At 39.9% G+C, this 14,738-nt stretch overlaps 1 protein-coding gene across 1 annotated transcript in view; it reads right to left on the bottom strand.

Moving 5' to 3' along the window:
* Positions 1 to 14,154, bottom strand: part of LOC309573466 (bifunctional heparan sulfate N-deacetylase/N-sulfotransferase 3) — a gene marked incomplete at both ends in the record, with an annotated part of 42,608 nt that extends 28,454 nt beyond the window's left edge. The window contains one exon of the mRNA XM_082282453.1: positions 13,174 to 14,154. Coding sequence (XP_082138579.1) covers positions 13,174 to 14,154 — 981 coding nt within the window. The remainder of the gene's footprint in view (positions 1 to 13,173) is intronic.
* Between the last annotated feature and the right edge of the window lie 584 nt (positions 14,155 to 14,738).

Here is a 14,738-nt window from a genome sequence, read left to right as displayed (position 1 = left end):
GCAGTACTCATCTCTCAACTCTTCCTTGCTTAACTATTTTACTGTCTGACAACACTATCAAAGGAGCCATTAAATTAGGAATTATTTTGCTTTTGAGGAAAATTTCTAATGTTGTGTTGGCTCTTCAATAAAGGCAAGGACCTCCTGAAAAGGAAGGACAAGTTAGTAGAAAGTGCAGTGTGAAAGCACCCAAGTTAAGCACAGCAAGCCCCTCCATGGCAGCTCTTATGCAGAAGCAATTTTAATTTTTCCATATTGTATTTCCTCTTTTGTCCAACCCCTGCAAGAGAGGGAAAAAACAGAACTAGAGCCATTTCAACTTCTGAGTGGAGTTCTTGCTGTAGAGAGGTTGAATGAGCTGGAACTGATGTGATGTCCTTTTACTCTGCACTTTTTGGGACATCACTTTGCCTTTCCGTGCTCTGGGAGTGCTGCATCAGAAGCTGCTGTGCAGGTACACACTGACCACCTGCCTCCCTCAACCTCCCCCTCCTGCAGAACCGGGGGTGTTGGGAAGCAGCATGACAAGCAGGAACAGAAGACGGCCTCAGTGAAGGGCCAGCCCAAGTGTCTGGGAATCAGTATTTTATTGGACTGTTTTGCTTCTGAGGAAAAATGATTCCTTCACGATAAATTATGTATTTTGGAACATCATTAAAATGCAATGCCTACTCTTTCTGGATTTCCAAGATTAGCAATTTGACACCCATTACCCATGACACCCATAAACATTTAATCTACTCAGGAGAAAGAATAATTGCTTTGGATATAGGGGCATACCTGAAAAAAACATTTTGTCTAGCCTTCAAACAAAGGACAAGAAAGCTTAATTTGTCTTTAAGCACTCTCTTAGCAGAGCTGACACAGAGAGGGCAAGAGAAAAAACAAAGAAAACCTTCAGCTTTTTCTGCAAAGTGTTTTGCTGGAGGAGAACAGGTAACCCAATTTTCTGTCCAAGTGTCAATAAAGTATCAGGCTGAAGCCCAGTTATGTGCTCCTTAAGTTTTTCAGTGTCCAATAGAAGAAAAAGGTTCAGGAGCCACAACTTCATCTTATGTTGTCCAAACTAGGTACGTGAATCTGAGGTCCAGTAAAGAATCCTAAAAATATAAAGAGTCACTTCAGAAAACATTGCTCATATGATTTCAATCAAAAGTTTTATCATCAGGACACACTGTTTTAAATGTCACTGGGTCTTCCTTTAGAATTTTTTTAAATCACATATAATAATGATCTTGATGATGGTGCAATTACATATTTTCAAGTAATTAGGCTCTTTCATCTAAGTAAATAATTTGTACACCCAAGAGATTTAAGAAATATTTCTAACTTCCTTCACCAACTTCTCACTTCTTGGAGGCTGAGGTAGCAGCTAATGAGAATTGAGCTAATTATGGCAAGGTAACATGAAGGCTATAAATACTTGGTGCCAATAGTACTTAATAAAGCAAAGCAATTAGCATGGTGTTTTCATGATTCTGTCTGAAAATCTGCATTATTAGCTCTTAATTAAACTGTACTTAGATGAAAGAGGTTACTATTACTAAACAGCTAAATGATCTTGTTATTTTGCAGTTAGCAGAAATAAATTACTGCATTTCTCTTAATTAAAGGTCAAAAAAATCCCAGGTCAGTTGAAACAGAACTAATAAAACACTCTACTGCTACCTATTTTTCCTTGGATTTTGGTCAGACAGGATTCAATAGAAATCTTGTCAGTTACATTTTTACCTAACACTTCACCTGCTTATGTAACCCCAAGTATTAAGAGGTGAGGTCTCAGAGCGAAACCAAAGTAGCTCTAAATTGCATTTAGAATCTCCATATTCATAAGTTCTTGTGATCTGGTGATGGTCAGTACAGAGGGAATGTGAAGTTTGTTAGCCCCAGTGGAAGCATTCCAGTAGCTGAGCTGCAGTCACACACAGCCCCACACCTGCCTCAGCTCTGAGCACGACAGGCCATCCCTCAGATGCTGTTCCAGGTCACTTCTGGGCCACTCTGCTATGCCTGCTTAGTCTGGCTTGTCTCCATTGCATCCCACCAGCAGCAGATAAATTCTAAGGGTTGTTCATTGATTCGTGGTGACACTTGTCTGGCTCCCAAGAAATGTTAGGCATTACACCTCTGCACCCTTCATTAGACAACCCACACTTCTACAGCTTCACATCCTGTCTGGAAGGGTGCAGAGTGTTCTGTCACAGATAACACAGTGGCATGGCTGTTCCGTCTAACGGGGCATGTATTTTATAGTCACCCAGCTCAGAAAGGACAGAGGTTACGATCCGAGCTCCCGGCTCCACATTCATTATCAACAGCACATTTGCTCCTTATTTAATGCTTCCTCACACGCCAGCTCCAGCTGTAGCTCCTGCTGCAGCCAGCAGGCAGATCTGGCTGCAGGACAAGGGGGGCTGCGGCGCATCCTGATCCCTGAGCTGGGCCCTCTCACCCTGCCACTGGCAGTGTGTGGCTCTGCACAGCCCTGCACGCTGGAAATACCTGCAAGGCTCAACTCTGGAAGAAGGGCAAGGCCTCATCTCTGAGCAGCAGAGAGCTCGGGGCTCAGCTGATGTGCAGGCATCTGCAGCTGGGGCACTGCACTGGCTCTGGGCTGAGGAGCTTGTCCGTGGCCACATTACTCTGCCCAAAACACTGATGTTTTTAGAGGTGCAATTTCAGGTCTACTTATACACCACGGCTTGTGTACAAAAGATGACATTCTGTAAAACCTAGTTTACCACAAATTTGATTCCCAAACTGCTATTCCCAAGGTGCAACAGCCTGCAGCTCCTTTCATGCTGCTGCCTAGGACCTGCTCTCCACATGAGGTCTCCAAAGCACCCCCTCCCTTCCCTTCCTGCTCTGCCCCACGCGCCCTATCCAGATAAGAAAGGAATAGTAACCTCATTCCAACTCCCTGTCAAAGGCAGGAACACCTTCCACTAGACCAGGTTGCTCCAACCTGGCCTTGAACACTTCAAAGGGGGGGGACTGCCACAGCTTCTCTGGACAGCCTGTACCAGTGCCTCACCACCCTCACTGTAAAAAACCCTCCTTCCTGGTGTCTAATATAAATCTACCCTCTTTCAATTTAATTCCTGGACTGACAGAGGCAAACGGGAAAGTTTAAAAAAAAATTCAATTTCTTTAGGTAATGAAAGTAAAAATGTGGTGTCAGTGCTACATATATCAAATTCCAAGAGTGTGAATACAGCCTTCTAAAAAAACTTCAGCCTTACTCTTATTTTCAGTGCCAGTATTCTCTGGACCTCAAAGCTTGAACCCGGACAAACTAAGACCCATCTACCCCCAAAATGCCTACAAGGTTGTGCTTCCTGCTCAGAAAAAAATTTAAATAAACAAGATTTCGAAGTCTGGTCTATATCATTATCTAAATGATCAGAGCTCAAGAGCGGGTGAAATTTATCTATTTTTCCAGTGCACACGAAATTCAAAGCATTTAAATTTGGGCAGTGTTTTCCCACAGAGTAACACTGGCCACAATTACAACACAAATCTGTTACATGATTACAGAAAAACTCAACCCCACAGACTAAGGTATAACAAGCTACTATTTAGTAGTACTTTGAAAGAAGCATTGGAGACTACAAGCTGTGTCTAAAATGCTGATACCAATCAAAGAGAAACACCTTGGGGTTTGTTCCCCTCTCAGCTGATACTCCCCCCCGCCCAAGTAAGACTAAAGCACAGTATTTGTGTTAATGCTGAGTTTCACATACCGGAGAACAAAGAAAGTGCAAATGAATGAAGACTCAAAGCCTGTAATCTAGATAAAAACCAAAATAAACTGGTTGCTCTCCCTGCTTAGAAAAGCACAAAGAAATTACCGCATCACTGGCATATTAAATAAAGATTACTCCACGGGCTGGGCAATGTGCCAATGTCACAGTCCATTCACAAATGCTTCTTAGGTGTTTTTTTTTTTTTTTCCTAATAGAGACAAAGAGATTCCTCTGCTTCTCCTAACACTCTATCTGAATAAAAATAGCTATCTACCTCTGTCCCTATGTTTCGGGCGAGCTGAGGAAAACTAAAGCTCTTTTTCTATGTTTCACCTTTACTGACAGAAAAAAAAAAATCTCTAACCAAAAACCTTTCATTTTCTCCCTCTGTCTGAAAGCTCCAGGTAAGACACAGCTGGGAATTCAGTCTTCAGCTTGCTGACCAGCCAAGGGTCACAAGCTATGCATTTTTCCTTCTCTTTACGAGTAGTTCTAAAGTTGCTGAATGAAATTCCCCAGCTACATCAGCATTGGTATCAAAGAAATTACAAAGAAACCCCCAAGAGAAAGTTTCCACAAAATAACAGATATAACTCTTTTCTCAAGCCATACTTTCATGATTATATATAGACAACACAGAAATTACAAAAAACTTATTTCAAGTGAGTAAGAACTTTGACAGTTTCATTGGCTCCCACAAAGCATCAAGTCTAAGGGATATAACTGAGCAGAAATCCCGAAGACTCTAGTGAAAAAGGGGGGGAAAATGATTTTTTTTTGGAAGTGTTAATACACACCTTACCCGTTTTCCTGAGTACCTGCATTTCTAAAAGACAAGCTTTATAAAACTAGGTGTGCCCAGATAAACATCCCAGCTGCCAAAGTCTACACTTGCAGCCTCAAACCAAAATGCAGGAATCCAGCTGAGCTCTGCATTTGATTTACTGTAAGAGATTAAGAACGTATCTTAATACAAATCTCCTGCCAGTATTATATTCCTTCCAATAGCATATTTCATGCTCTTTTGCCAAATCTGATTTTTAAAGACTTACATAATCCTTTTACTTCCTTTTGGATATTAGCCTCTATTCTGCGGCTTTTATTGGCTATTCAGCCTACACTTAAATATGTCTGTGCCTTACATTAAATATTTTTATCCATCCTCACTGTTTATACCCTGCAGACATCTGCAGCCTATGGCTTTCTGCTTTGGTCATCATTACTTACCGAATTCTTTAGTTTTCATTTTTTCACATTTTGCTCAGATACTACCTCACTATTCTGGTATCTCTAAGCACTCTCCAAATATTTCTAATCAAGTTGCGCAGAACTGAGCACAGTACTCTAGAAACCTCCTCAGTCAGTAAGATACACTTCACTGATGTAAAATATTTTTCATAGTCTGTTTGGATTTAAAACCAGTTTACATTACAAACTGAGATACATTTTAGTATTCACCTTGTTTTAGGATATCCTCAGGATGACCATTTTCAACATTTCTATTACCTTTAAGAATGGCAGTGGGAAAGGACAAGGGATAAGAGGAACATCTCGCAGCGTAAAATAACATTTTTTATATAAATGCAAAATTGATTTTCAGCCACCTTTTGAGTGTGATTAGCATTCTATCAAAGACAACTCTGAGGTATCTTTAGCCCAAGTCCACTTAAGATGGAAAAGACACTTGGCTTACTCCCAGAATTGTTAACACTAAAGGGCAAGTAAATGGGAGCTTGAGGAAGAGCTGTGGCTTATTAGTTCCACAAAAATGCAACCAGTACTCCCAAACCAAACCTGTCACCTCTGCACAGCATGGCAGGGCCTTTGTCGCGTGGATTTACTGACTTGGGTTGGAATAATTCTGGGGAGACTTCCTCTGCACAGTTGCAGACTTTTTTGTTTGTCCTCTCCACTATTTCTATTTTCAAATGGATTACAGTATAATTTTTGCAATATAAAATGGTTTTAAATTTAATTTATTACTTATCTCAGATATGAAGCTACATTTTAAGGAGCAACACTAACTCATCTCCAGGACTGCAAAGTCACTCCTAAAGAGTAACTACTTTAAAAAATTGGTCGTAAGGTTTTTATGATCTGTGCACAGAAAAAGAAACTGGAATTAGAAATAGACAGGCAATTGTTATTCCATGAGGGGCTACACATAAACTGGAAACCAACAGCTTTTCCTTTACTTGGTTTTGTAAGCATAATCACCAAGAATCAGTTATGTCACTGCACTGACCTTCCAGACCAAACAGGAGAAGAAAGGACACTTCCCATGCTGCTGTACTGTAAAAGAAATGAATGAATGAAGAGTTCCACTCTCGTTTTTCTCTTCTTGCCAGACTGAGCCCTCTTGATGTGACTGAAGAGCGGGAAGGAGGAAGGCTCACTTTTGGTATTATGTTTTACAGTTAATGGCTTTGAATTCTAGATCTGTCTGCAGTTTGGTTTTTATTTGTTGGGTGTGAAAATTTTATTCAGTTCTGTTAGCAGGAGGAAGTGGATGGCTAACTCGCCACCTGAAAAAGCCCAGAATAAATCTTGCAGCAGCCCCTCCCTTGTATGCTGATGATGAATCTGTGCAGCTCTGTGGGAAGCTGTATTGCATTATTATTGTTTGTATTACTGAGGTGCTTGCTGAACAAAAAGAGCCTCTGACCAAGAGAACTTGCAATCCAAGGAACGAGAGGGACTGACGATAGCAGCTTTTGTTTTCATGGCCAGATGGATCGACCCAAACACTGCAGAGTTTAGGTTATGCTGACAACATTCAAAGTGTGCAGAATCACATGCATTTTTTATCATACCCATGCAAATATCCACCTACATTCCTAAAGTGTATACTTTTTAGTAGACAGAGGAAGATAGAGCTTGCTAAGCATGTGGCCATGAACCAAAAATTATCTCAGTGCAAGCTGGCACACTGGGTGGACCTAAGCATTTGTGAGGATTTCTTTGGATGGGAAGCCTTATGCTCAAGAGTCAAGGTATCTCTGCATAATAAATTAAGTCAAGGGAAAAAAGCAGGAACAGCATTACCAAATATTCAGTTAGTCCACTTGTCAGGTGAGTGTCTTTCCTTACATTTTAAATAAAAGAGCCCTTAAATCACAGAACTCCATTGAGAAAAAGAAGACACCATCGTTACATTAAACCTAAGGATAGTAAAACAAAGTATTCACCACCAGAAATGTGGCGAATTTAGAAATGAAAACAAATTACTCCAATTTTCTGGAAAGATGCAGATGACTGAACTCACAGCGCACATCCCTTACTTGGGAAAGCACCAGCAGATCTACAGAAGCTGTGATTTCCTTACTTTGGTTCTATCCTGAAGACAACCAAGGAAGTGTATAACCAACAGTCACATCTGATGCTGGGGTACAAGAGCTTGAAGCAAATCAGCCTCACTGCCCTCAAAGATCTCAAATCTTTGAGGGCAATGAGGCTGATTTACCATGCCAAGATAGGATTTACCATGCCAAGAAACAGTTTCTGCAGTCTCTCTGACCACAAAACTCTGCAACTGAAATGCATTTTTCTTCTCTTAGCTCCCTGCCACAGAACTGGTAACAGAAGATGGTGCAATCCTCGAAATATCACTGTCTCAAGACTTAAGTCTGCAAGAAATATTTTTAGGTTTCCATGTACAGCATCAGAACATTAAAATTAAAAACCAAACCAAACAAAAATCCCCATCAGATTCAGTTACTCTAGTATTGCAAAACTAAACAGAGGGAAAAAAAATTCCAAAAATTCATTTTCCAAAGAAAACCAAATACAAAATACCTGACAAAACAAATAAGAATTTCAGCAAAAGCAGAACTAATGCAAACCACTGAATTTACAGGAACAAAGGCTGCAATACCAAAACCACATGCACGGTTTTTGTCATCATCCATGGATAAACTGCTAAATTAAACTTAGCACCATGCTTATTCCATGGATTTGGTTGTGTCCAGCTCACACAGGTGCAAAACAGGAAGAAGAGGCCCATGAGGAAGTCCCAGCATTACTCTGGCAGCCCCAGAAGAGTCGTACTCAGAGTAGAGCCAGCTCCTCTGCGGCCCTGTGGCCCCTCTGCAGTCCTCCTGCTCTGGGGAAGCATTTTTATCCTGCTTTCCATTTCAAACATCAGTGAGATTTTAACAAAAAGAGCTGGGCTCTATTGAGCAGCAGTTGTATCAATCTTACTAGACTAAAATTCACAGAGGTTGGCACATAAGCCAAATGGCTTTTAGAAGTTACACGTTATGGTGGCTGACTGGTAGAGCCTACTGTACGCTGGCAGCAGCCCATAAATATGTAAGACAATTTTTATAACTAGTTTTAAAGTTGTATTTTAGTTCTGAAATCTAATTCTAATTCTCTACTGTCTCAGAGTGTGCGACATTCCACACTACTACAGCTGACACAATACGCTCAAGTAAATCAGTCTTCCTAGGGCATCAGACAGCTACAGAGGCACCCCAGAGAGTAATATTCCTTTTCCTTGACACTTCTGAAGAACTGAACACACTTTTTACCTGCTATTTCCAACAAGTCAATATGAAATACCTTAGAAGCTTCAGGTCAAATTAAGAAAGAATGTATGTACACACACAGCAGATACATTCCACAATGGAATACTGGTATTATGGCTAATGGACTGGGAATGCAAAATGATTTAGCACAACAGAAGTTCATAATCATTAATTTCTTATGTAATTTAAAGATGTGATCTAAAAGATTTTTTGAATCTCCCCAAAGGAAAGATTCATGGCTCAGTGCAAGCAAACAGCTGTGAGTATCTCTGGTGGTTCTGCAGCTGACACATTCGATGACACATCTGTCATTTCTTTTCTGATAACCTTCTATGTGATCCTACAGATAAAGAAGCAATTAACTTAGAGAATTAGACTTCTTCCTGTGACAGGGACCATCCTTTGTCTTGACAGTTCAGGCTTTCTGCACCTTTTAGCCCTTCTGCCATAACACAATTTATATATAAAATTCTCTTCTGAGGCAAATATTTAGGTCGTTCCTATGCAAGAAAAACTCAGCAGCCCCATGACTGGATTTTTAAAATTTATAGCCAAGTGATCTGCTTTGCCTTGGGAAGTTCTGGTTTCTTTCCATGTATGCTGCACAGGGTGAAAAGACACTTAATGGGTTTTAAACAACTGCAATAATTTAAGAAGTGCTGACTAATGTGGATGAATTTAATATAGGGAATAAACAATTAGCTCTTAGTGGAGAAATCTATTAAACAGAACTATATTAAACAAAAGGTTAGGCCACCAATGTTACTAAGAAAGTAAGAAGTGACAGCATTGGCTATGGAAAATGGAAGAGGACTGATCTGACCAAATACAAATGTTTATATTTGATCTTAGTCACTCTGAAAACAGTTTATAAACACCAGTCACGCGCTTTTAAGGTGCAATTCACTTAACCAGTGCCTGCCTGAAGATGAGCTCTTTTTCTATGTTTATGTCTACTGTGGGAAGTTAGAGGAGTAGCTCCATTAGAGGTGTCTGCCTTATAAACCTCAACACCCAGGCAAGATGAGAGACTGTGTAAATGATGGAGACTGAAGTGCTATGAATCGATTCCTTTTGGCTAAACCCTCTTCATTACCAGAACAATGTTAGGCACAGAAGATGCACAGAGAGTGCAGCTCTTTCTTTTCTCCAGTTCTCCAATGATTAATGCTGGAAGGCTGCAGCTGGAATCTTGTACTGCCCACTGCAATGCACGTATACACTGACAGATGCATTGCCCAAGCACTCCCAAACCAGAATGATAAACAAAGATCTACTATCCCCCTCCAGTAATGGATATGGTTAATATGAAGCTTTTTCCTCGGCAATTACAAAGAATAACTACAAGTGTAGAAAAGGTTAGGTTTACCTGAAGAAAGAGAAGAGAAGAGAAGAGAACCCCATCCTGACTTCCGTACAAAGTGTCTCTTTTGGAAAGCACACAAAGGACCAGACAGTCAAGAGGAGCTCGCACAGTTACTTATTAGGAAAAAATAATTTGGCAGTGTTCTAATTTTTCACTTGGAGAAATTGATTAACTCTCAAGGAACTACAGAAAGTGCATGTATTGGGGAAATAAAGGGAAAGGTAGATGGCCTAGACCACCAGCACCAAACAAACTGTCATCAGGAAAAAAAAAAATCACACTTAATTTCCCTCCTTTTATCATCTGCTTCTCCCTTGAAAAATCTCAACGCTTCATAGTAATAAAAATTTCACAAAGAGTAACTGTAGCAAAAAGAGATGTTAAATTAGTAGACTGTCAGCCAGGACAATCATGGTCTATTAAGATAAACTTACGCCGTGGATATCTAGATAGATTACTCTCTGTATATCCATTTAAACGAATTATTTGCACTGCACAGGCTCTTAAGTCTTTCTAAAAGACATGAGGAAAATAAAACACAATATTGTCACAGCATAATGGTCCCTCCTGCCTGACAGACAACAGGAAAGAAAAAACTTACTAAAATATGAATGTTGAGTTTGTTATTACCAAGCTTATTTTCAAAGTGGGAGGCAATTAGACCATGGAAACATTCTCTTCCATTATTTCTATTATACCAGAGGAAGATAAAGTAAACAAATATGAAGATGGATGGTTATTGTTGATGCACAGTGACAGCCACTCAGTATCTTACATGGAAGAACTATTTTCTATCAGCCTAGACGTTACACAGAGACGGGCAAATCTGCAACACGTACTCTAAAAATCTGAACCACTGTTTCAAGTAGCTCAGGTCCTTTTTTCTTAATTGAAGAAGCTGTGGTGAAACTAGAATAAACTTAATCTGTTGTTTAACAAAACAAAGCATTTAGAGGAGTATTTAGGTTGATACACTATGTTTGTAAAAGACTTTCAGAAGGGCTCTTTATACTTGCGCTCCTGACACTAAAGGTACTCAAGCTGAAGTACCACCACTTTGCCTCCTCTTTAGAGGTACAGAAGACACTCATTTTAGAGGGCCTGCTTTTAATTTGACCTCTTCTGAGGTCAATATATAATACTGATAAAAAATTACCATTAAACCTTGTAATAGCAATTTTTCGAAGTGCTCAACTCCACTTGACACACTGTAAAGGAGAGGGAAGTTAAGCCTTAATGAGTTAAGCCTCCAAATATTAACTATTCTGGCCACTTTGCAAATCTACTTAAGGTATCTAAAGAAGAAATTCCTTTGAAACCACAATCTTACATGCAGTCAGAATCTCTCTCCTTGGAGACAGTCAAAAGGCACCTGGCCATGATCCAGCTTGAGCAGGGGATTTGGACCAGATGACCACCTGATTTTTGCTGTTGGTTGTGCATTAACCTTCCAGCTTCTGAACTCGGTCCTACCCACACAGCACCAGAACCAACCCTAAAGGTCTTCTGGCTGTTGGGAGGTTCCTTAAGGTTTAGACTGATTTGCATTGATAGAATACAGATAGAGACATTCACCCTACTCTCCTCCAGCTCACAGCTCTACCAGACATGAGTATATCCAGAGAATATTAACTAGGAGACATGTCAAACAAAATTAAACCATAGGAGAGCATCCTGCTCAATTCTATATTGCCCGTATTTAAAATGTAAGCTTAGTGGAAATGAGCTAATCTTGAGCACTGAAATTATACAAAGTCTACATTTAGAACCTCTTTTCACACTTGCAGCACCCAATTCTCCGTCACAGTCACTGCAGCAGAACTCAGTAAAACTCCTGTTTAATGAGATGTCATTTATCTGCAAATACACTTTACAATAATGTATTTCCAACTACTGCAAATTGACTTTGTTTCATTCCTTCCACATGTCATTGTGCCACAGAGGATAACTCCTTTGATATTAATAGTAATGAAGATACATTGCATCTGACAGCCCTAACAACATGTTTAATACACCATTTTAACTATAAGTAGATGAAGAATCAGAAGGGAACACTTTTTTCAGATTCCATTGTTTCAGAACACAGTTCTGTACAAATGAAATTATGCTACTTAAAAGTTATTTCCACTTGGATATTACTTCTATTTAATATGACAGTTCTATTTTGGGAAGATTACTTTCTGACATACTGCAAATTATTTTCCCCAAACAATACGGTTTATCCTTCTGTATCTGCTGTAATCAAATTTGTCTCAATAGTCTCCTGTTTCTGGTATGTAACTCTGGCAATTAAACATCCTAACTTATGTTAAAATCACAATCCTAAGGTGTCACTTGCAAAGAGAAACAATACAAAACATGCTGTCTCCAACTGCTATTGTACAACACGGCGATGGATTTATTCAGGCTCTATTCCACCCACTTTGTTACCAGAAAGTGCTGCTTCTGCACAACAACACAGGTTCTGTCAGTGATGTTGGTCAGATCTGACTTTTTTCCTGCCATCTGACTTTGCATTTAGGAGATTCTCCAAGCATGCTCACTCACCTAACTCAAACACTGCCATCGTGTTCTCCACAGGAAAACCATTTGTTGAGTTTCACCTTAATTTCTGCTCTCTCCCATGCAATTTGTTTGCCTAAGGAAAACACCTACTTAACAAGGAGGTAAATCTCATTTATAATTGCATGTACAGAGCATGTTTTGGGAAAGAGTGTATGCTGCAAATTCATGGGAAATTTAAGTTTAGCTGCAGGGTCAAACCTTTTCTTTAAGGAAGCACTATATGCAGAGTTGCTGTAGCTTGACAAATATATTAACACCGAAAAAAACCCCCAAAAACTTAGTTAAAAATGAAACAAAAATAACCCACTGCATGCAGCACTGCCCTTGTCTTTGCTTCTTGCAGTTCCTCATTCCATTAACGAAGTTCTAACAAAACATTCTCCCTTATTTTTAGCACAAACAGGGCAACAACCACCATGTTACAGATTTTTACCTTCCGGACCAAACTGAGAAAGGGGACCTCCAGCTACCTGCTTTGGGACACTCCCCACAAAAAGCAAGGAAGAAATAATGTTGTTACTGCTACTGACCAACAACTATCACCTCACTTGAACAGCACAACAGAGTAGAAAAGAACCTCCAGGAATGCACAACTCCAAATGTTAAAATAGAAGCTGTCAAGTCCTTTAGTGACAGAATGAGCTTTTAAGACCAATATTAACACCAACCTTCCTTGCAAGCAAGTGCCATAAAACAGAGATGAGAGAGGTGAAATGCTGCAAGCAACTCCTGACATCCAAACCTATTTCAAACAGCCAATAACCCAGTTCACTCTTCAAAATTTATGCTGACATTTACTGTTGCTCACCACATTTACCTCCCGCTTGTAAGACTCTCAACATGTGCATTAAATATGAACAGCTCCCGGGTCCAGCCCTGAAGTTCCAACTACGAAAAACTATTCACACTTGCAGATAAAAAAACCCCACTTTGCTGGAATGACCATTAGTTTGTGCACATACTTTACCTGTACATCGTTGGTGTTCATCCTTGTTCCCTCCTTGCCAACGAAGATATCATCTATGTCAACCAGAATGTACCTATCCAAGGACAGTGAGAGCTTCTTTCCAGAGAGGAAAGAGATGGCATCTATGAAAATCAGCTTGTGCAGCCAAAAATTCAAGTTATTTCCAAAAAGGACTCGTTGAATCCCATCGTGGAGCCCCAGGTCATGAATTACCGTGGCATAGAGAGCACTTACAGCAGCAGGTGGAGAAATGTTTTCTGGTGTCTTTACTTTTGCAAATATCACTGGTTGATAAGCTGTGTGATTAATCTGGAAAACAGCCCAGTCATTTCCAAGCAAGGGCCCTTTCTCAAGCTTAGAAGATTTAGTTACATGGAGCAGTGGGGAATGAGGGTTAATGCAACAGTCCTTAATACCCAGATTGCTGTGGACATGGAAAGGAAAACCCTTCAACTGAAAGCTCTGCAAGCCGTTCTCATTGCCTTTGTGAAATCCAATCACACCTACACCATATTCTGTACAGTACTTATCTAGAAGGCCTCTGTTCCAAGAGTCCATATTCACATACTTTAGAATATTTTCATATACTATGAGAGCATATTTGCCTTTGTTTTTGTCTATAAGCACTGGGAGGTCACCTTTCCCAGACGCAATCTCAATGTGAAACTGAAACCTGCTAGATTCCAGAATGGTTATTATATCTTGACCTAACGTTGAGTACTGGCTTTCCACAAACACCAGCACTACAAGTTCTGTCCTCAGGGGATCAATTGGCTTCGTGGTCTTCATCTCCATCAGCTTGTATGGCAACAGTTGAGGATCACCACATTCCACTTCTGAAGAGGTCTCAGGAAGTTCATTTTCCTGTTTGTAGCCATTATACAAGTAGTAGGCCGAAATAACTATGCTCACCATACAAAAAGTGGCCAGCAAAATTACTGTTCTTTGAAAATGTCTGTGAAGTTTCAGGATAAAACTCATGGTGTTTACTTGCCTTAGATAGCTCTCAACAGCAGCATGAAAAACAAACAGATTCTCAACAACTTGTTCCAGTCCTCTGAAATATTTATGTCACCATTGCAGCACACACATCTATCTTCCACAGAGCTTTACCGAAGGTACAGTCTAGAAGAAAAGAAAATCAGAGACTTAATTGAGGCAATTGTGAAGTATCATCCACTTATACTAATGGGGAGAAAAGAAATCACTGCCAGCCAGAGGTTTGGGGACCAACAGCTCAAAATTTTGCAATATTGTATTTCTTCCTGCTCCCAACTAGTTACCACATGCATTTCCAGGTCTCTAAACCTCACAGGCTCCTCAACTCAGCGGATCAAATAAAGTAGGGTACACACCAGAGGCACTGAAAAGCAAGACATAAAAGCTAAGAATTTACTATGTTTTAGAAATTCTTTTTACCCAAAGATAAAGTTAACTCCAAGTAGACAACTGCTAACAACTCAAATATTGAAGAAAATTTATAACCTTCTTCCTTCTGCCCCTAAAAAGCTGGGGGAACATGATTAAACAAATTCTATCTTGTATTAGTTTTTCAAAGAACCAAG

The sequence above is a fragment of the Coloeus monedula genome, assembly GCF_965178545.1.
Source record: "Coloeus monedula genome assembly, chromosome: 5".
NCBI lineage: Eukaryota > Metazoa > Chordata > Aves > Passeriformes > Corvidae > Coloeus > Coloeus monedula.
This window is presented reverse-complemented; position numbering and strand designations above follow the sequence as displayed.